Source organism: Boeremia exigua (assembly GCF_020726555.1).
Source record: "Boeremia exigua strain MPI-SDFR-AT-0100 chromosome Unknown C7974scaffold_7, whole genome shotgun sequence".
In the NCBI taxonomy this organism is placed as follows: Eukaryota; Fungi; Ascomycota; class Dothideomycetes; order Pleosporales; family Didymellaceae; genus Boeremia; species Boeremia exigua.
The window spans coordinates 1,799,805-1,819,466 of record NW_025763524.1 but is presented as its reverse complement, the minus strand read 5'-3'; the positions used below and the strand labels follow the sequence as shown (position 1 = coordinate 1,819,466).

The following is a 19,662-nucleotide window of genomic DNA, read 5'->3' as shown; positions in this document are numbered from 1 at the left end:
AACGGATGCCTTCTGGTATGACAGCGGTAACGAGTATCAGCTTCGTGACACTGGGTGACTAAATAGCACAGCATCTTCTCCCGTTGCAAACGATGATCGAAAGTCTTAGGTGTCCTTCTTGAGAGTGTTTGGGGTTCGAAGTAGCTCTGTAAAGATCGCAATCAGGGCCGAGCTTTTGGTCCCGATGTCTCCAAAAGTCAGAAAACGTATTCTATTGAACTTGTCTTTGAGGATCGGATGTAAAGATTGAACGATGTTTCTCAATAGTCTGGCGTATATAGATAAGTTGGCGCCACTGATACTTGCCTTCACATATGATGATCGATGACCTACTGAGACAGCCACGATTGCGAGGTACATCGCCTGCAACTATGTTGAGGATATGAAACGCTGTTGCAAGGTAAGCTTCATCCAAGATTCGGCGTTTCTTTTGCTGAGCCGATTACCCAGGCCAGGTTCTCGGTTCTCCATTATGCCACCACGCGGGATTATCCTGAGCCTTTCAACAAAAACTGTCCAGCATTATGCACACCCATGTTGCGGATTTCTCCACACAAAGCCGCTCTTCAGGGTTCGCGACTGGAGCAGCGACAACGGCGAGCTTCCTACTGTGTACGTACTGCCTTCTTCATGTGCAGGGACAAGAAGGCCACACTGCATGTGACCCACCTGCGCTAAGTTTGTGTCGGCCCGAAGTATCGCATCCCCGACCCCGGACCCACTAGCAAGGCACACGTCTCAGGGAGCGCTGTGATGACCACGACGACACGAAAGTGATTCTGCGAGAGCCTTCACTTCCAAGGTCAACATCGAGGTTTCGTTATGGATAGGCGCACTTTTGGACCTGCGGATACTGTACAGTACATTTGGACGACCCTGGGTCTTCCAAAAGATGCGCTAGAGTCCCTGAATCTTCCGACCGAGGCAGAATACTGCCCTTCTTCATTCAAGGTTGGGCACCTGGCTCAAGCCTCCATCGCCTTATCAGCTCTTTCTGCAGCCCTCGTCTGGTCGGCCCACCACGAAAAGCCAGTACCGAGTGTAACAGTATCAGCAAAGCATGCTTGTGCCGAATTTAAATCTGAACGCTTGTATGTGCTCAACGGGAAAGCCGCGCCCTCCACTTTCGGCACGATTGGTGGTCTACACAAGACTCGGGATGGTCACATCAGAATGCATGATGGGTTTCGAAATCACAGAGAGATTGCTCTGCGAGTTCTAGGGCTGAGGGAAGGTGCAACGAGGGAGGATGTCGCTCAAAAGATGTTACAATGGAATTCGATCGATCTCGAGACCAAAGCGATCAGGGAGGGTGCAGTGATGGCAGCGCTTCGGTCTTTCCAAGAGTGGGACGCGCTCCCACAGTCGAGAGCAGTTGCTGATCTACCTATCCTATTAGACAAGATCGCAGATGGAACAAGAGATTCAACCAACAGCAGTCAATCAACGCAAGCAACTAAGTGTCTCCAAGGCATTCGCGTGGTTGAGATGTCGCGCGTCATTGCAGCTCCAGTAGCAGGAAAAACCTTGGCAGCACATGGAGCGGTCAGTGATGATTCGTGGTTGTAATTAGTCGAGCAGCAACTAAACAGATGACAGGACGTTGTGTGGATTACCTCTCCTTCGTTGCCGGATCTCCCAGACGTTGATATCGATGTTTCGAGGGGAAAGCGGACGGTACAGTTGGATATCAAGCGCCCCACCGATAAAAAGGAACTGTTAGAACTTCTACGTACAGCGGATGTCTTCATCCAGGGCTACCGACCAGGTAGTCTTGCTGCTCAAGGTCTATCAAACAAGGATCTCGTTGAATTGAACCCGAACCTTATCATCGCAAGTCTGAGCGCGTACGGTCCAGACGGTCCTTGGTCACAACGCCGTGGCTTCGACTCCCTTGTGCAAACATGTTCCGGTATCAACGTTGCCGATGCTGAGCGGTACGGGTCCAGTGAGACGGCTATGGTGCTTCCATGTCAAGCCCTAGATCACGGCTCTGGCTATCTATTAGCCACAGGCGTCATAGCGGCTTTATATAAACGAACGACTGAAGGTGGAGCTTATGAGGTGAGAGTGTCCCTTGCAGGTGTGATGCGATACCTGCGTTCACTCGGTCAGTACGAAGGTAAAAGCGGATTTGATCGCAGGGATATCAAAGGACCTGAGGAAGCGGGCGATTTTCTGGAGACAAGGCTGACGGAATTTGGTGAGCTGAAGGCTGTCAAGCATGCCGCCCATATCGATGGAGTGGAGGTTGGGTGGGTGCACATGCCAAAACCTTTGGGTCGCGATAATCCGGTTTGGCTACCTAGGTAGTCAAGCCACACGACCATTGTGCTGAGCCTGAGGCTGCATACTTTGCGTCTATGCGTCCAAAACTCTCACTAAGGTATCCTCGAGGGATGCGGTGTTTGTCATCTGAGTGTCTCGAAAAACGGGTCCATGAGCTGCATAACGTCATGATGCACTTCGCTGTTCCCATCTCCTACACAGGTACCTTATCTCTTCATATTCAAGAGCGGCTAGTCGCAAATGTATTTCATATCTCATCATCTCTTGTAGTCTCCGCCTCAATAATGAGGATGGCCTCGGCCAAACCCAAAGGACTCTCTTCATAATTGGTTCGACTGCAGTTGACTTGTTCGCTAACTATGTCTATCACAACACGCAGGAATATCGTGTAAGCAAGAACATAAAATGTGGGAGACGAGCTGCGGCCAGGCCCAGAGGATTGTCTCACTTGCAAAGGGTGTTTATCGTACGAAGACAGGCATCTACATTCCATCATCTTCAAGTCTGTTAGCTTGGAGTCTGTAGTAGTACAAAGGACGGGCAAACGAAGCTTAAAGAACGAAGGCGATCGTATGTGGTATTCCACCCAGGCCATAGAACAATGGTCTTTCGGTACATCAACCGTCGCTTCTCAATGAGAGCTTATGTAGATACTTACAATCTGCGTGTGCTAATCCTATTTAAACGATCGTACTTCTAAATTTTTAAGACAGTTTGAATCATCGCTCTATCTGCGATCGACGTAAAAAGGGAGCTGTGAAACACTGACGTCATGGCATACTGGTACCTGCAGCAAACATCACCGTATCCACCATTCCCCCTGTAAACCACCAATAACGAGCTTTCTGCCATCTGGAATCACGAAAGCCCTCCCGCCCGCACAAGGGAAGAAATCAAGAGACGACATGGCTGCCGAAGTTGTAGCCGGAGCTTACATCGCTGCAGAGGCCATCGAGCACACCGCTGAGGCTGGCTACGCAGCATACATCGTTTCCAAGCCAACGCTACCTCTCAAGGCTACCTTCCATCGGATAGCAACGACTTCGGGTGATCATTCCGGGTAAGCTTTTGCCATGGACTGCTTCCAGAGTCCGCTAACATCTGAAGTCGATCACTAGAGAGATCGCATCACACTTTGTCAGTCGTCAAGAACAAAGCATATATCTTCGGTGGTATCACAGCGGACAATCAGCTAGCAAGTAACGAAATTCATGCGGTGACTCTCCAGCACTCCGGCGAGCCTGAGATGGACTACGGCCTGATCCCGGCTATTCCTTCAATCGAGGGCGAACGAGTTCCAGATCCGCGATCGAGTCATGCAGCCTGCACATTCCATGGTAATATTGTCGTGTATGGAGGCTGTAACGAGAAAGACGAACTGAGCGATGAAAAATCATCAGTATGGATGTTCAGCCCAGAACGCAAGACCTGGGAACATCTGGTGCCTTCGACTCTCGACCTTGCCCCTGGTCCACGACGACAAGCAAAGCTCTTCGCGCAAGACAAGTGCATTGTTCTTTTCGGTGGCTACGATGGATCGGGCGATCGGGCTAGTGATATCTGGCAATTCGATATCGCTTCAAAGGTGTGGTGGCAATTACCAACTGCGCCGGTTGCTACCGGCAATGCAGCTCTAGCCAACGATCAGCTCTGGATGATCTCTGGCACAGATTCTATGAGTAGTCAGATTCATCACTTGGATATCTCTTCGCCCAAGAACGAGATGTCATGGGATACTTTCACCTTCCCAACAAATCCGATGGCTCCTGGTCCTCGCGCTCGGCAAGACGGTGCGCTCATACCAATCCACACCGGCTACGGCCGCAATTACCTTATCTACCTCCTTGGTGCCCGTGCAGACACATCATCAGTGACAACCATCGCTCCCGAAGACCCGAAGCATGCCAACGATGCTACGCAATGGAGCGACACCTGGGCTTTACAGATACCTTCTAGCGACCTTCAGGTGAAAGCCTCCACGTCGTTCAAGGAGGCTATCAAACCAGCGAAGATCAAAGACGCGATCAGATCCGCTCTCGGGGCAGACACCCATGAGCTGTCTTGGGGCGAAGCTGTCGTTCAATTGCCGTCTGAGAAAGAGATGGAAGAGATGGGAAAGCTACATCCGGGTCCCAGGGCTTTCTTCGGTGCTGATGTTATGCAGGACGAGACGAGTATAGCCCTGTGGGGTGGTGTAAATGCGAAGGGAGAACGCGTCGGCGATGGGTGGATAATCAGCTTGGCATAGACGATACTGCTGCTCTACATAGCCAGCAAGTGTGACAAGGAACACACGCGAGATAGTCGCGGCTCGGAAAGAAGTGATCGGTCATCTTCTCAGATTCTGCTCTGTGAGAATGTTTCGACGCATTTAGCGGAGCTTCACGTGCATTCTTGGCAACTGGGAGCGGATGTGGTGAACATTGTGTCTGTCTTCGCAGATGCAATGCACTGCTCATGTTGGCTTGCTGTGATTAGCATTTATCCCAGAGACTGACATAAGATGTCCATCCTCCGTTATCGAATAGATTGAAAACTTGGAATTTACACGGGTAATATTAGTTTACGTCCCACTCGTTGACAATGGGAATATAGCACAGTAATTTACAGTATACGACTCCGCTCCGTTGACATGGGAAATACAGTTCCCCCGTGATGGGCTTTCTTTCTTGACAATACTCAGTGTTACCAGATGCCTTCAATCTTCCTCCTGACGTATGGTTCTCGGAATTTTCTTACTTGAGTGCAAGTGGTAAAGATACAGTGTCGTTCATACGTACAGCTTGCTAACCGGATTGGCGTGATTCAAGCGTGATCTCGATGAGAACGTTTGTAGAAGCAATGGAAAAATGGTAGAGATCGAGCGGGGCGGTCCAAGCCGACTGACTTTCGATATGACTATACTCTAATCCCGTTGCCATATACCAATAAGCCAGCATACTCTCAGCAACGCCAGTCCCCAAGCCATGCCGATACTATCCCAGATCACGTTGAGTTTGCTTCCCATTACCTCCTTCCATCCTATCGCGACTTCGATCATGGCAATATCAGCGCTCTCGGCCAGCATGAGCATCTCAACATCGAAGATCCAGCCTTCTGAGTGCATGTAAGGCACGATATATGGCAGAGACGGCCTGGAAAAGAGTTTGAAGCCGCACTGTGTATCTTTGATGCGGGCGGTTGCGGCTGGAGTCATGACGCGCAGAAGAAGATGGAAGGAGTACATGAGAAAGTTGCGGAGCCTGGAGCGCTGGTTTGACTTAGTGTTGATAACTCAGCATGAGATAGTGGCAAACATACCTTGACAACGGCTTCGCTGCCTACCAGGTGAGCTCGGCTGCCAATTGCAACACCTCGACCATCGATATCCTCAATCGTTCTACAGCCCTCGACCAGCTTGCCTAGGTCGCTGAAACGACTTGCGCCATCTGCATCCGCGAAGACAATGTACTTTCCTCGTGCGTGCCTCATGCCATGAACCACTGCGCCACCCTTGCCTCGATTCACTTCCAGAGTGATGACACGAATACTACCATGTGGAATATGGGTGGAGGGAAGGGTCATTTCAGTACCGTTCTTTGTCCATGGCCCAGCAATTGGGACTGGGTGTTCGCTCAATTGATGTTCCTTGGCAAATTCCAGCGCCCTCTCCACTGTCTTGTCCGTGCTGCCATCGCTAACAATCAGTAGCTCCCAGCCCTTGTCTTCCTTGCCACCCTTCTCGCCTGCATGCGCTGAGCCATACTGCCTCTGTAGGTAGTCCACAGCCTCTTCCAGCATGCCACCCATTCGCTCTTCTTCGTTGTACGCGGGAACCACAACAGTCATGAACAGTTCCGCCTCTTCGATAGGCATCTGTGGCGGTATCACGACCTTTGTTCCCGGTGTCTTCGCAGCCTCTTTCTTCGCCAATTCCTTCTCGGCAGCCCATTTGTCCAGCCAACATGGCAGTTGCTTCAGCCCGCTTCGTGTGCCGTCAGGCAATATGGTTTCGTATTGCTTCTCAGATGGTCGTGGAAGTCGAGGAGAGGGCGCGAACAGTGTAAGGGCAACGTACGTCTACGCGATTGCTTTAGTGACCCTATGTATGCTATGTTGCAACGCGTGCTTACCCAAAACAACAGCGCGCCTACTAAGAAGGTCAGGCCCACGAGGATAGCCCAAGTCGGGGGCATTTCCAGTCTCTGTTTAGGAAAGCTCTCAAAGCCATAGCCAGATCCCAGCTTTGATGTATCGAAAGCGCGGTTCGACATGATATAGCGACGATACCCAGTGTGGGCTAAGGAATGCGTAGGCTACCGGAAGATCTTCTCAGACATCTACAACGCACTCAAAATGCAAATCTCGACGTGAGAAGCTCAATCGAAAGGTCAGCGTAAACTTGTAGTGGTGCAGCCAATTGACTCGCGAAGATGCAACGTGTTTGCTGACGTAGACCGAGGGAGCGGGTGGGACGCGGTGGCACTTGCGCTCCACAAGCCACACGCTAGGAACCGGTAGCGTCAGGCACAGCCGGCGACTGAAGACCCGTGTCAATCCCCGTAACTTTCCTCGCACCATAGGTCTTAGTTCAAATACATATTCTGGCACAGCATCATTCGACACAAGGACAACACACGCTATGCTCGCAAGCTGAACTCCTCTCTGATGTCTGTACTTGCTCACACAGATTATGACATTTTGTCTTTCTTCCAGCACCGCCTGATATCCCTCTGCAAGCAACAGAAATAGGCACGAAGAAAGCTGGAACTGCTTTGCTCCAGCCTGATCGTGGACTAAGTTACGGGTCAAACCGCTGATCAGACGCGGCAAGATGAATAGGGAGCGAGAGTTCGCCTCTGTCCAAACTACCTGGGTCCTACTCGGCACATTCAGTGCTCTTGACGTGTACGATGATCACCGGACAGGAACACAAACCTATTGGCCTGCTTTTGTCGCTCGTGCTGGAGCCCTCGACCGCACAAATCAACGACCGCGTGAGCTCTGCAGCTCAACGAGTTCTTGCTCCGACCTCGGCCATGGGGAAATCATGATCAAGTATGATTATCCTTCTACCATCAACGATTTCACATACGACCATAGGACGTTGAAAACAAGGCTTCCCGTTCGCTCAGCCCTATTTAAGCAACGTACCGGTAGACTAGTACTCAGGTGGGTGACCACTGGGGAATCCCTACTGTTGTATGTCTCTACTCTCTTTTTGCCTCCATTTTACATCTGAAGTCGTGTGTGGTGGCCCAAAAAGTTGTTTGGCGCCTCTGTCTCTGTACGTGGTGTTCCTTCCTCAGCATCGTGAAGGCAACTGCCCCTAATTGGCGCTTACTTTTGACAACGGTTTTGTATGGATGGTCAGTGATTGACTGGTCTCTCGTTACGCGCTCACAGCGGTTTAGGCGTTCTTCGGGTACAAAAAAACAATGCACAGCATGGATCCGCATTGCGAATCTTATGGTTACAAGACTAGCGGTTCCCTACAGCTGGGTCCATGCCGTAGTGTTGGATTCAGTGCAAAACAGAAACAACTTCAACTCTTTTTTGACAAAAAAGAGTTAGTTTGAGCTCACAGCACGGATAGTACCTGGTCAATGTTCCGTCCTGGCAATCTCGAGATGAGACATCCCTGCGAGAGCCTTCTTTCAGTCCGTGCAACGGGTGTCACACAAACAGATCTCGATAACGCACCTAAGCGAACATGTAGTATCTGCCGAAAGCAGCAGAGGTTTGAGCGCACGAGGCCGTGGCTTGGGTTTGGAAAGCGACAAGTCATCTCTTCAAGATCTACTACTGGCACCTATTCGTCAGCTTGGGTCAGTACATGCATCTTTTCTCAACAATCTTCGACACTTCGACGATCTCACCGAACACTCAGTCTTAACGGTCAATTCTTGGTGGGTTACAAAACATGTGTCCCATGTTCGTTCCCGAAGATGTGGAGGCAAGTCTATCGATATCGAAGCCTTCGTTTGATGGTCAGCTCACACCGATAAATTCGGTGTGGTGATCCGACAAGACGGACTGATCCATTGTTTGTCGAATGTATGGTAACGAGATTATGGATGGCCTGACCACATACACACCTTTGGAACTCGCGAGCATAGCACGGATCCCATTCATTTGCCGGGCTTTTCTAACACAGTTGTCAAGAGACATCTGCAGAGAAACATAAACAACAAACACTCGATTCCCCGTTTCAACTTACTTCACTTGATGGTATTCCGATATGTGGTCGTAGAGGTGTGAATCACTGCATATGCCAGACCATATCCGCGTGTTTGCCAAAAACGCGTGCCTGACACCCATGATTCAGGGATGTCTGCAGGTGAGCTTCGTGTTTATAGGTCGCCTTTATTTTTGTGTGACAAAGGCGCTTTGCGGATCGGGGCGTCTGTCACCCGAAACACGCCTCTGAGCGAAAGCTTCTCGCAAACCTGTCAAAACAAGATTGATGACATTGACGCTAACAGCGGAAGGCTTTATACTGTGGAGGTAAATGCAGGCATCATCTGCAAGCCGCCCGTCGCTCTTAAATTACCGACAACGCTTCGTGACGATCGTGGCGACATGCAGCCGTATAGGGATGCCATAGACAAGCTGACCGCAGTATCTTGATCAGACTTACTTCTTGCCTTTGTTTGAGATTACCGCAGAATTTGCTTGTCAAACCTGCAATCTTGAAACAGTACACGACAGGCCTCTGCACTACCACCCTTGCGAACACGCTGGAATGGGATATTACTAAGGCCATGTGGTTATCTGTATTTAGAAGGGGGTATTAGCATGCAGTACAACTATACTCGCGTGTGTTGACCTGTTGTGTGAGCTCGCTTGCCCCAGAACAGGAAGCCTGACTGGCTGCCATATTGCCACTCCCCGCACATGGGTCTCGGTTCTGAACGTAAACATTTGCAGAAACTCGTCGTTTTTCGATTCTTTTGGTTTTAGCCGCATCAGGCTACAAGTGCAGTTCCTGTGTCCGGATCATGTACACAGAACAATATAAGACTGGATACGGTGTCGCGGCCTCCTGCCTTCTACATTGGCGCCTCTTAAATTCTTTTCATCGGCCTTCTGTCATCATCTGCGTGTGATTTTTATATCCGCACATCTTCTCCTGCAAAACGCTACAGAACAGACCCGAGAACAGAGGTCGGCCAATTTCATTCTCAATCCACGCGTCCAAACTCGTGCAGTGTTGTATTTGTGGCAGCCATGACGATGGCCAGCCCCGATCAGGATCCTGGGCAAACAGCGAGACAATACTTTGCCATTCAAACTCTTATAGAGGAAGGATTGAAACAGGAGGAAATTTTGGCTTCTGTGCGTGCCTACAATCGCGCGGCTGAGAACCGATTCTTCGATCTGATCGCTGCAATTGCTGCTATCCCCTCTGAAGCTGTTCTTCTTGCAATAATGCAAGAAATTCGTGCGTATCATTAATCACATCTAAGTCGGAGAGACTGACTTTGCATCAGTTGATGCATCTCCCAGGACTATCGTTGGTAACCGCCATGTTAGTCACATCCATTCCTCCATGAAGTACAACGATGCTAAACATCATGAGGCTCGAACGCTCGACGAGGTATCTCCATATATTGAAACGCCTTCAAGGCAATCTACAGATATGATGTCCAGGAAGAGACCAGTCGTCAGAAGACGCTGTCCCGGCAACAGCTGTAGTTGGGCATGCCCTGATAGACCAATGGACGGAAGGAGACACTGGCAATCATTCAAACCGTTCTCCGATCACTTCATTGCTACGCACATACATAGCTACAGAACTGAGACCGGCGCACATGCCATATGCTCCTTCTGTCAACCACCAGTCGCCTTTAACGGCGATGGCACGTTGCTTGTTCATCATCTCTGGACATCGCACATGGATCCTTATCTGTCCATTTCAGCACTTCCTGCCTCTTGACACGATCGCTCCATTTCGGAGACCAGCTTTATTACTCCGGTGATACAATGATCTTCGGCCTCAATGTAGCGTCGCGGGCTCTCACTCACGACGTTGCTGGTCTTCATGCAGGTTCATTGTTACGGCACATCTTCTGGTCGGAAACTCATGTATCTGTAATAGTATCCGATCTTTTCCTATCATTGTATCACTACGGCGTCGTATCCGCCGAGAAGCTTTTGGCTCGGGTGTCGTGTTGTCGAAAAACATGTTGATGTCCCAGATCTGGTAACAACGACTGGAAATTCTCGCAAGTTTTTGTTCAACTTCCAGTAGATAACAAAGATTCCATTTCCCATAGACTCAGGACACATGATGTAAGATCACGAGCCTTCCACGGCCAGTCTGAACGTCTCTATAGCACTTCTGCGCCTGTCACGCAAGTTATAACTTTTTTCTGGTGACGACTAGATCCAACATGTCCTCTTCATATTTGATAAATCATAAACACACAGATAATGTGAAAGCAAGGAACGAAGACCAGAGGACCAAGATGGTATTTGCAAAATATGTTCATCTGCACATTGTCTTTGCGTGTGCTGGGATTTGAGCTTTGCAAAACCAGTCACGAACAAGTAAGCACGATATTAACAGGCGGAAAAGCATATGGTTATCTAGTTGTCATTGAAAGTCCAGACTCAACAAAGAAAACGATAATAATAAAGGATGTGTCCAATCTACATCTACAGTCTATCCTGATCCATGTGGAGCTACCAGGCTACCAGCCGTTAAGTCTAATTGTAACTCCAATCCCCAAACATGAAAGGTCATAATCTCAGTCTATCTCTATCACTTCTATGAAGCCAGCTTCACTATACACGCCCAGGGTGATTGTCTTCCTTTCACGCTCCAACAGGGGCGGTACCGGTGTAGATCTGACGGGGGCGCCAGAGGCAGGGCTGAGTCTGCATGGACTCGCGCCAGTGACCGAGAATACCAGCGGAGCGGGCAGTGATGGCGAGGGGAGTGAAGATGCGGACATCAAATCCGCTAGATGTTTGTTAGTATGCGTTCTGTCTGGTGAATCTCTGGAGAAAAAACTTACAGTGCAGCGTAGACGAAAGAGCCGTAGAGATCGGCGTTGATGCTGAGCTTCCTGGACAAGAAGTAGTCGTCATTGAAGACAGCGTTCTCAATCTCCTTGGCGACCTCAAGAAGCGGGTTGCCGTTGACCTCGTTGCTGAACTTGGACATCATCTCGCGAAGGTAGCCGACGCGGGGATCAACAGTGCGGTAGACGCGGTGGCCGACACCCATGAGGCGGAACTTCTTAGCCTTGACATCCTCAATGTGCTTCTTGACACCACCATCGGTGCCACGGATCTCAGCAAAGCGCTTGTACGCAAGATCGATAGCACCAGCGTGGAGGGGACCAGCACAGGCAGAGATACCAGTGACCATGGAGGAGATGGGGTCGGAAAGCGAAGAGGCGGCGTGCAAGTAGGCAGCGGTCGAGTTAGTCATCTCATGATCCGCGAAAAGAACCCAGAGCTTGTTGACAGTGTTGCTGTACTTCTTGTCCACGTTGCCAAAGCGGTCAGTGTGACCCATCATGATGAGCATGTTGTCAATGAGGGAGAGAGCAGGGTCGGACTGAACGAAGAAGGTCTTCTTCTGCTGATGGCATGAAGTCATAGCGGTGACAGTGGCAAGGGCGGCGAGCGAGCGGTACACACCATCGTCAACGGCTTCCATGTTGCCAAGGTAGATGCGATCACCAGCATGAACTGGGATCTTGGACGGGTCAGCGGCGGCCCAGGCAGAGAGACCAGCAGAAATGATCAGATAGGCCGGAGCGGCAGGGTCAAAGGCACGAACAGCGCGCATAACGGACGGCTCAGGTACCATTGCTTCGGCGAGATTGGCACGGAAATTGCGCTTTTGCTCAGGTGTTGGCAGATCCCCGAAGATCAAAAGGTAGCTGACTTCCTCGTAGTCGTGGTTCTCAAAGAGGTAGCCAACAGGGTATCCGCGGTATGCGAGAGTGCCTTTGTTTCCATCGATGTGAGTAATCTGAGACTTGACGACAGCGGTGTTCTTGTAGCCCTCGTCGAGGACGGTCAAGCCGGCAGAGAGATGGTCGATAACAGGAGCAGTCATGGAGAGAGGAGAGATCTTGCGGAACTGCATTGCGTCGATAGCGTTGTGCTTGATCGCAATGGAGTATGGGCGGAAAGTTCGTAGGTCCCAGACCCAGAGTGTGTCCCAAGAGGGAGTGGGGATAGAACAGATCAGCTCAAACAGGTAGAGGAAGAAACCCGTCATAAGCTTGGCGAAGGTGTTGAAGTAGAAGACAATCTTGTCGGTCGCATTGCGGTTGACAGTGATCTTGAATCCGTGGGCGCTGGAGCCCTTGGTTGACGGAGCGAAAGTAACGGCAGGCATCTTTGCGGATGATTGTTAATGAGACGATGAATATGAGAGCAGATTGAGAAGGTTCGTAGAAGCGAGGGTAATTGTAGAAACAGGAGCTGAAAGAGTGATACTGAATGTAGAGTTAGATGCTGAAGTGAGTGTAGTTGTTTGGTTTGAGAGTTTAGTTGATCAAACCCCTTCCATATATACTGAAGCGCAATACACAGAGCATTCTCCAGGAGCGTCATTCTCACCAGTCGTTTCGCGGATGACCTAGAAAAGAAACGGTGCTTATTGTGCATGTCAATGACTGTGCGAAGTCCGTATGGCTCGCTAGAAACCTAGGCAAGAGCTTCGGTGAGGAATCAGCTCTGGACTCAGGTCGTATAATGTTTTAGTGGCGTAGTATCTGTGCGACGAGCGGGGTGCTAAGACGTCCGCACAGTCACTTCTCGTATGGAACACACGTGAGGCTCCGAAGCGTTGTTCGTTGAGCTGGCGAGGATGAACGAATCATGGCCGAAAGGTGCCCGAAGCGCCGCGGCCTTGAAACTCAACTTGACAGCCACACCGAAGGTCCGTTGCGGCTGTGGCTGCTTACTCAGTCAGGTCTTGGCGCCCACCCAACTCGGGTCTTCAGTACTCCGCCACGTGCTATGTAACGTCCTGTACCTGATGAGCCGGGATTATTACTTCTGTCTCGCAAATCCTTTCGGTCCTTCTGACGGCCGCCTGTAAGCCCTATCTGAGGCCGACGGACGTATGTGGACCAACTCAAGTCGCAATCCTTGACGCCTGTCCACACTGTGGCGCACACACCTGTGCTCTACCTGGGTCGTCTTTGCATACCATGCATCGTGTTCCTCGAAACTGTTTTCCCTGGCAGATAGGACTTCACAACTGCTCATACATCATCGATTTGCTGCGTCTATGACGTTAAGTCCGTGTTGAGCCATCTCGCGATCACGTGCGAGTGCATGGAGAACGGCAACGGATGGAGCTGACCCGCCTTAATGGCACCTAGAGCTCGTGGAGCCTGTACAGAATCTGTCAGATGTCACTCGTTCCGCACTATCGGAGTCAGGCCTTTCTGTTACATCTGTCTGTCCGCGTTGTCGCACTGAGAGTTGAGCCTCTTAGCTGAGTTTCGGACTACACTTCCTGATGCACGCATCGACAGCCACAAACGGAATTATTGGGCGACATACTACTGTCATAGTGGAAAATGGGCTCGTTCTCACAAAGCGGAGTCGTGGCGGACTACAGAGCGGTGTTCATCGTAGGGACCTGTCTCAGCAAGTGGACTCTACGGTTCGATAGTATGATGCTCACACACTCGTACGGACAGGCAGCAGCGCTATGCACGATTCCAACTCAGCTCCGTGAGCAAGAGTTGTTCATCATTCAAATACAAGCTACTCTTGGGCCCTCTAAGACGAACAAGCACCATACACAGACACAAACGCCTCATCAGTGATCGAGTAGAGCATCAAGCCTCACTCGGCAATTCTACATTCATTAGCATGTCCATAGCCTTGTCTACAGCTCCCAGCTTTGCAACACAGGATACCAGGAGTGTCTACTTCGGGGACTCGACTGAATCGCTTGGACTTTGCGGTAAAACAGAGACAGTTGTAAGTCGCAGATTGTCTTGACCCTGCATCACGTACACATCTAACCCCTAAACAGACTTGGGAGAACGAAACAGATCCCCTCAACCCATTAAACTGGACATCGGGGAAAAAATGGTTCAATGTCCTCCTGATTGTGATGCAGGCCACACTGTCGCCGATAGCATCAACCATTCTGGCCATCGGCGCCGGCGAAATTGCCAAAGAATTCGAGCTGAAGAGCGCAAAAGTGCCATCGCTGCCTACAGCTTTGTACGTTCTGGGTATCGGCAGTGGACCTCTCTTCTTGGCTCCCTTCTCGGAGGTGTTCGGGAGAAGGGTAGTCTATTTGTCCGCGTTCGCCTGCTTCACGATGCTCAACGTTGGATGCGCTCTGTCACCGAACATTGCCGCGCTCTCGACGCTGCGGTTCCTGAGCGGAATCGCTGGATCTGTCGGGCCCAGTCTCAGCGCTGGTAGTGTGGGCGACATGTTCGCTGTACACGAGCGAGGCAAGGCACAGGCTCTGGCGTCCTTCGGTCCCGTATTTGGACCTGTACTTGGTGGTGTCATGGGCGGCTTCATTGTTTACCACACCACTGGTTGGCGGTGGTTACTCTGGACCGTGGCCATCGCCGCTGGAACTGTCACTCTTGCTGGCATCTTCTTCCTCCGGGAGACTTACGCCCCATATCTGCTCGAAAGAAAAGCCGCAAAGCTTAGAAAAAGCAATCCGGACATTGAGTACCGCACTGCCCACTCGAAGGCGAACATGAGTACAGGTCGGATCCTTGCTCATTCCCTCGGACGGCCGGTAAAGATGCTATTCACATCTCCTATCCTGGCTTTCATGGCCGTATATCAGTCTTTGTGAGTGTCCGGTGCGATCCACATATTATCGACACCAGCTAATCTTTCGTACAGAATTTACGGCATCCTCTACCTACATCTCATCACGATCCTCCTGCTCTTCGGACCTGAATCGCTTTACGGGCTTTACACATATAGGTTCACCTCTGGTACAACCGGTCTTGCATATCTGGGTGCAGGTAGCGGAGCATTCATTGGCATGATTCTCACAGTCAAGTTCATGAATCGCTCTTTCGCTGGTGCGCTCGCTCGTCAGATACGGAGAACGGGTGATACAACACCCACACCTGAGTTGCGCATCCCTTTTCTCCAGATCGGCATGATGATCGTTCCCTTCGGTCTGATCATCTTTGCATGGACAGCTGGTAGGGTTCACTGGAGTGCTTGCCTTGTTGGTGCCTTCTTCTTTGGCATCGGTATGCTAATGGGCTATGTATGCATCCAGTCATACCTTGTCGATTGCTTTGGTGATTACTCCGCGAGCGCATTGGCAGCTGTCATATTGGCGCGTTGTCCCATCACATTCTTGTTCTGCTTCTTTGGGTTCGAGCTGTACAAGTCATTGGGATATGACTGGTATGTTCTACCCCTTCCTCTCTCCTATATACGGGCTTGTACTTACACTTCTTAGGGGATCGATGCTACTCGCCTTCCTCTGCATAGCCATGATACCAGCCCCATTTATGCTCAAGATGTACGGCCCGGCTCTCCGCGCGAAGCAGCCTGTTTACTAACACCCAATTTTTCACTTTTTGTCACTCATTATCTGTATATAAATTGCACCACATAGACTTTGTAGCCTCAGCATACCGCAAAAACTTTGCGACGCCGGTGAACTAGACGTTCGTCGAGATGGTAGTTAGCACGGGTGGCATCTACAGTACTTAGCAGTCCTTGATCCTTGCGTAAGCGCGAGCGAAATGAAAGCATTATCCAAATGATCACCCTTGAGCATTACTTTTTCAGAGGTCAGTCAATTTTGCACCTAGCGTCCTACGATATTAGTTTCCCGCTATTTCAGATATTCTTGAACTGCGTGACTGAGACATTTGGCGGAACAGTAAATACTTTGTGTGCTATGCACATTACGTGGTTACGTGAAGCTGTCAGACATGGGTTGTTTTTTAAGGTAAGGGCAGCAACGGATGTCTGGAGAAAATCGTTCGTTCCGAGCCACGGCAAGAAGCATGTCGGCATGGGAAGAAGCGAACAATTCACGCTCGTCTCGAGTCTCCTTTGACACATGATACACATGCAATCTCGCAAGGCAAAATTCGGGTCTCACGGTTTGTGGGCTCCTGTCTACCTATAATCGTGCCATATAACTATTCATAAAGCGAGAAAAAAGCGCCTGCAGATACTGCGTCAAGCCTGGGTTTTATCTAATGCCATGATGCCATGCCATGTTACGTTTCGCGATAGAGTAAGATGAAGATGCTAGGAGATGCAGACTACGCTGGAAAGCGCGTCAGCTGGACTGCTGATATAAAAGCAATAGCGCAGGTACTGGATATTCAAATGGTAAAAGAAGAGACAATCGAGCGTGATATAATGGGAAGTTGAGCATCCTCGAAGTCATTGGTGTAGGATCGCCTAGACCGGGTATATTGGCGTTGCTTCATGTCGTGGTCACGACCCCCCTACCGTGTATCCCTAGCTCTTCTGAAATGAACGGACGTATAAGAAAGGTGATGTTACAGTGTCGCCGCGCATCGTATTCATCGGGCAGGCCAATGCTACCTGGATCGCCTCACTAGCGATTACCTCACAGGCAATTCAGGCGTTGTGTCGTTCGCATCATCGTCCTCAACCCGTCTCTTCAAACCGCCTTCGATTTGAATGCCTTGTTTCACCCAATCCATCTTCTCGATATCCTCTAGGCTCTTGCGTCCACGAGAAACCTTCTTGAGAAGACCTTCCACACATTCCCGAGCACCGGCCCATTGCTGGCCCTTCTCGGGATCCCACTCCCCATCATCGTCACCATATTTGACCCAGACCCAATCGCATCTGGCAATGCGATGAGCGGCCCTAGTTCGCGCACCGGCTTTGCCTGGTGGTGGGTCGAAAGGCAGACGCCCTTCCATCAAAGCGTACAATAAGACACCCAGAGCCCAAGCGTCGGTGGAGCGGCCATCGTATGGTTGGCCTAGTAGGATCTCTGGTGCGGCATAGTCTTCACTACCACAACGAGTTGTCAAAAGAGGAGACTCTGGAGGAGCGGGTATACGACGAGAGAGACCCAGATCTGTAAGTGTCGCAATGGGGTACGGGTGAGACTGTGGACTCTTGAGAAGGGGTACAGCAGAGACAGGAATGTTGAGCAGAACGTCTGTCATATATTAGTACAAGACCACTGTGAGTGCACTGACCGTTTTGTGATCAACGTTGAAGAGCGGAGAGATCTACTTTCTAGCTTGATGTCGCGGTGCACAATTAAGTTTTGATGCAGATACCGTGCCGCGCTGACCATTTCAGCGAACACACGTTGAACGATGTCTATGCTCAAAATGTCGCGGTGGTCGCTGGCCACATCAAACAGATCACCACCAGGGCAATAAGTCAAGACCAGAAGAGCCTGGGCCTCATTGTGATCAAAGGCTCGCAGGTGAACGAGGGAGGGGTGCGAGACGGAACGGAGCATCTCCACTTCTCTTTTAAGACTTAGCTCGACGCGTTCCTCATCAGCGCCACCAGCAGGACCGTGCTCGACGACCTTGATAGCAACGAGCTTGCGAAGGTCTAGAGATTTCTCGTCCAGCGGATCCTTGGCCGCAGTCCTCTCGCACGTGGCCAGATAGACTTTGCTAAATGTGCCTTGACCGAGTTGCCGGACGGGGCGCCAGAGCTTCCTCTTCATCTGAGAGCCGTGGCGAACAGCAATATACTTAGTATCGTCATCTTCCGCGACGTGGTCTTCCTCGTCGGTGACGCTTCGGTTGCTGGCATTGCTAGCAGGGGGCGTAGGCAGACCCGCGGGGACTTGCGCAGGAACGATTCCACGCTGCGAGGCGAGGTACTGCTCGCGGCGCAGGCGCTGCTGCATGGTTGCGTCACCGTCTGCAGTGCTGCTGCTAACGGTGACATTCCGGGGCCGGGGGTTGTGCAGGGACTCTGGGGTATACTCGCTGATGCTCCGGTTCCGCTCACGAGCTGTCTCGCTGTTTTGGTGCGCCTGTATGCGTGCTTCTGTGGCCTCCACCCCGGCAGTCTTGAGCCTCTGGTAGCCCTTCTTCTTCAGCGAGGGCGAAGGCGAAAGCGTGGCCCGGTTAGAGGAGAGGTACATGTCGTCGCGCGAGCTGGTAGACGCTCCTCGGGGTCGCGGCACTGCCCGTTGCCATGGCCCGGGAGAATCACCCATGACTAGCGGCGAAGGGAGTGGAGTGAGGTCACCGAGGGCGTTCAGCGCCGGCGAGGAGATGGCCGACGAGGGCGACAACGAACCTGCCAGGCTGTTGCTAGACCGTGCAGTCCTCAGGAACTTTTCGTCGATCATAATCGGCGCGGTGGCCAACTGGCGCAGCCCTTCGCTGCCCATGCGCGCGGCGGTGGTGTTGCTGGGAGTATTGCGCGCGGTCGACGTCGTGGACGGTGGCAGGTCGGTAACCAGAGTCAGGCCTCGTGAAGCGGGAGACGCGGTGCAGTTCGTACTCGGAGCTCTTATGTGCATGCGCGGCACTTCCAGAGGAAGCGGGGCGTTGGCAGGCGCGTACTGGGCACTGAAGAGCGGCAGATGGACGTTTGATATCGAAGAAGCAGCGTTCAGAAGCGCTGGAGATGCAGGACTGGCATCGGTGCCCGCTCTCAGTGCTTTGCTCAATTCGCCGAGGGGCGCTGCAGGTCGGGGGCCGGAGGCAGGGTCGCGGGCACCCTGGGATGACTCGGGGCCCTCCATGGTGGTTGTAGGCGGGCACTTTGGACGAGGCGCGGGGGAGCGACCAATGTCGGGCTGGAGGCTTGTGCGTCTTTCCGGTCATCAACTCTAAGATAGCGCGCCCACTGCACTGGCCGAGTAACCTGGTAAATTTGATAGTCCTGCTGCAGCAAGTGGAATAGCGCTCGACTGAAACGCGGCAAAGAGCAGGCGGCAGCATCTACGCTGGAGACATTGCGATGCGCCGGTCGACCAAGTGCTGTTTGCGGCGCTGTCTCTTGCCATCATCGACTGCCAGCCCGAGCTCTGCGTGGATACCGCGAGCCGGGCGTGCCTGGGTGCGCCAATAATAGAAAAGCACGACTAAAGGAACGTTTGACGCGACTAGCCTATGGGAAAAGCGCGTGCAAGCACGAAGGCGGCCAGGGCTAGATTGCTTGGAGTAAGCCTAGATCCATCATGCATGGTTCGCGCAACCCCAGCTTTTGGGCCTCAATCCTTCAACACTGCTCGTCTTCTCAGTCAGCAACCGCGCTGGAAGTCATCAACCGACTGTAGAATGCGTTATTCGCATAGCAAGCGTTGCGACGCCATGTCAGGCCATCAGCTGAGAGCCTCAATTCTAGGCCCACTAGTCAATACGAACACTAGCATAACAAATATAACAAACATGTCACGGTCAACAAGCTCTAGAGCTTCTCGTTGTG

General features: G+C 51.4%; 7 protein-coding genes across 7 annotated transcripts; 4 read left to right on the top strand and 3 right to left on the bottom strand.

Annotated features, from left to right (window-relative positions):
- Window positions 1–822: 822 nt before the first annotated feature.
- C7974DRAFT_312205 (CoA-transferase family III domain-containing protein) lies at window positions 823–2,313 on the top strand (the record flags this gene model as incomplete). The annotated part of the gene is made up of 2 exons (XM_046138353.1): window positions 823–1,545; window positions 1,600–2,313. The coding sequence occupies 2 exons, from the start codon at window positions 823–825 to the stop codon at window positions 2,311–2,313; spliced, it is 1,437 nt and encodes a 478-aa protein (XP_045996565.1).
- An 804-nt stretch (window positions 2,314–3,117) lies between these two features.
- Window positions 3,118–4,837, top strand: C7974DRAFT_361278 (uncharacterized protein). Its single transcript, XM_046139709.1, has 2 exons — window positions 3,118–3,349; window positions 3,397–4,837. The coding sequence occupies exons 1-2, from the start codon at window positions 3,195–3,197 to the stop codon at window positions 4,535–4,537; spliced, it is 1,296 nt and encodes a 431-aa protein (XP_045996564.1). The 5' UTR covers window positions 3,118–3,194; the 3' UTR covers window positions 4,538–4,837.
- Window position 4,838: 1 nt separating this feature from the next.
- Window positions 4,839–6,716, bottom strand: C7974DRAFT_361275 (nucleotide-diphospho-sugar transferase). Its single transcript, XM_046139708.1, has 3 exons — window positions 6,402–6,716; window positions 5,590–6,348; window positions 4,839–5,539 (listed from the first exon to the last, which is right to left on the bottom strand). Exons 1-3 carry the CDS (start codon window positions 6,540–6,542, stop codon window positions 5,195–5,197), a joined length of 1,245 nt encoding a protein of 414 aa, XP_045996563.1. The 5' UTR covers window positions 6,543–6,716; the 3' UTR covers window positions 4,839–5,194.
- Window positions 6,717–9,439: 2,723 nt separating this feature from the next.
- On the top strand, window positions 9,440–10,333 carry C7974DRAFT_456080 (uncharacterized protein). The gene is made up of 2 exons (XM_046145996.1): window positions 9,440–9,712; window positions 9,762–10,333. The coding sequence occupies exons 1-2, from the start codon at window positions 9,499–9,501 to the stop codon at window positions 10,205–10,207; spliced, it is 660 nt and encodes a 219-aa protein (XP_045996562.1). The 5' UTR covers window positions 9,440–9,498; the 3' UTR covers window positions 10,208–10,333.
- A 755-nt stretch (window positions 10,334–11,088) lies between these two features.
- Window positions 11,089–12,511, bottom strand: C7974DRAFT_312548 (citrate synthase; the record flags this gene model as incomplete). The annotated part of the gene is made up of 2 exons (XM_046138369.1): window positions 11,089–11,236; window positions 11,292–12,511. 2 exons carry the CDS (start codon window positions 12,509–12,511, stop codon window positions 11,089–11,091), a joined length of 1,368 nt encoding a protein of 455 aa, XP_045996561.1.
- Window positions 12,512–14,023: 1,512 nt separating this feature from the next.
- C7974DRAFT_207232 (major facilitator superfamily protein) lies at window positions 14,024–15,849 on the top strand. The gene is made up of 4 exons (XM_046136889.1): window positions 14,024–14,235; window positions 14,291–15,081; window positions 15,136–15,657; window positions 15,713–15,849. Exons 1-4 carry the CDS (start codon window positions 14,125–14,127, stop codon window positions 15,813–15,815), a joined length of 1,527 nt encoding a protein of 508 aa, XP_045996560.1. The 5' UTR covers window positions 14,024–14,124; the 3' UTR covers window positions 15,816–15,849.
- A 506-nt stretch (window positions 15,850–16,355) lies between these two features.
- C7974DRAFT_396703 (kinase-like domain-containing protein) lies at window positions 16,356–19,026 on the bottom strand. The gene is made up of 2 exons (XM_046142103.1): window positions 17,491–19,026; window positions 16,356–17,413 (listed from the first exon to the last, which is right to left on the bottom strand). The coding sequence occupies exons 1-2, from the start codon at window positions 18,974–18,976 to the stop codon at window positions 16,842–16,844; spliced, it is 2,058 nt and encodes a 685-aa protein (XP_045996559.1). The 5' UTR covers window positions 18,977–19,026; the 3' UTR covers window positions 16,356–16,841.
- Window positions 19,027–19,662: the final 636 nt, after the last annotated feature.

Coding starts and splice junctions, on each gene's coding strand:
- C7974DRAFT_456080 (XM_046145996.1), top strand. CDS start 9,499: ATGACGATGGCCAGCCCCGATCAGGATCCTGGGCAAACAGCGAGACAA. Junction 9,713..9,761: donor TGCAATAATGCAAGAAATTC/GTGCGTATCATT, acceptor ACTTTGCATCAG/TTGATGCATCTCCCAGGACT.
- C7974DRAFT_361275 (XM_046139708.1), bottom strand. CDS start 6,542: ATGTCGAACCGCGCTTTCGATACATCAAAGCTGGGATCTGGCTATGGC. Junction 6,349..6,401: donor TAGGCGCGCTGTTGTTTTGG/GTAAGCACGCGT, acceptor GCAATCGCGTAG/ACGTACGTTGCCCTTACACT. Junction 5,540..5,589: donor GCAGCGAAGCCGTTGTCAAG/GTATGTTTGCCA, acceptor AAGTCAAACCAG/CGCTCCAGGCTCCGCAACTT.
- C7974DRAFT_396703 (XM_046142103.1), bottom strand. CDS start 18,976: ATGGAGGGCCCCGAGTCATCCCAGGGTGCCCGCGACCCTGCCTCCGGC. Junction 17,414..17,490: donor CCGCGACATCAAGCTAGAAA/GTAGATCTCTCC, acceptor AATATATGACAG/ACGTTCTGCTCAACATTCCT.
- C7974DRAFT_361278 (XM_046139709.1), top strand. CDS start 3,195: ATGGCTGCCGAAGTTGTAGCCGGAGCTTACATCGCTGCAGAGGCCATC. Junction 3,350..3,396: donor ACTTCGGGTGATCATTCCGG/GTAAGCTTTTGC, acceptor TAACATCTGAAG/TCGATCACTAGAGAGATCGC.
- C7974DRAFT_207232 (XM_046136889.1), top strand. CDS start 14,125: ATGTCCATAGCCTTGTCTACAGCTCCCAGCTTTGCAACACAGGATACC. Junction 15,082..15,135: donor ATGGCCGTATATCAGTCTTT/GTGAGTGTCCGG, acceptor TCTTTCGTACAG/AATTTACGGCATCCTCTACC. Junction 15,658..15,712: donor AAGTCATTGGGATATGACTG/GTATGTTCTACC, acceptor TACACTTCTTAG/GGGATCGATGCTACTCGCCT.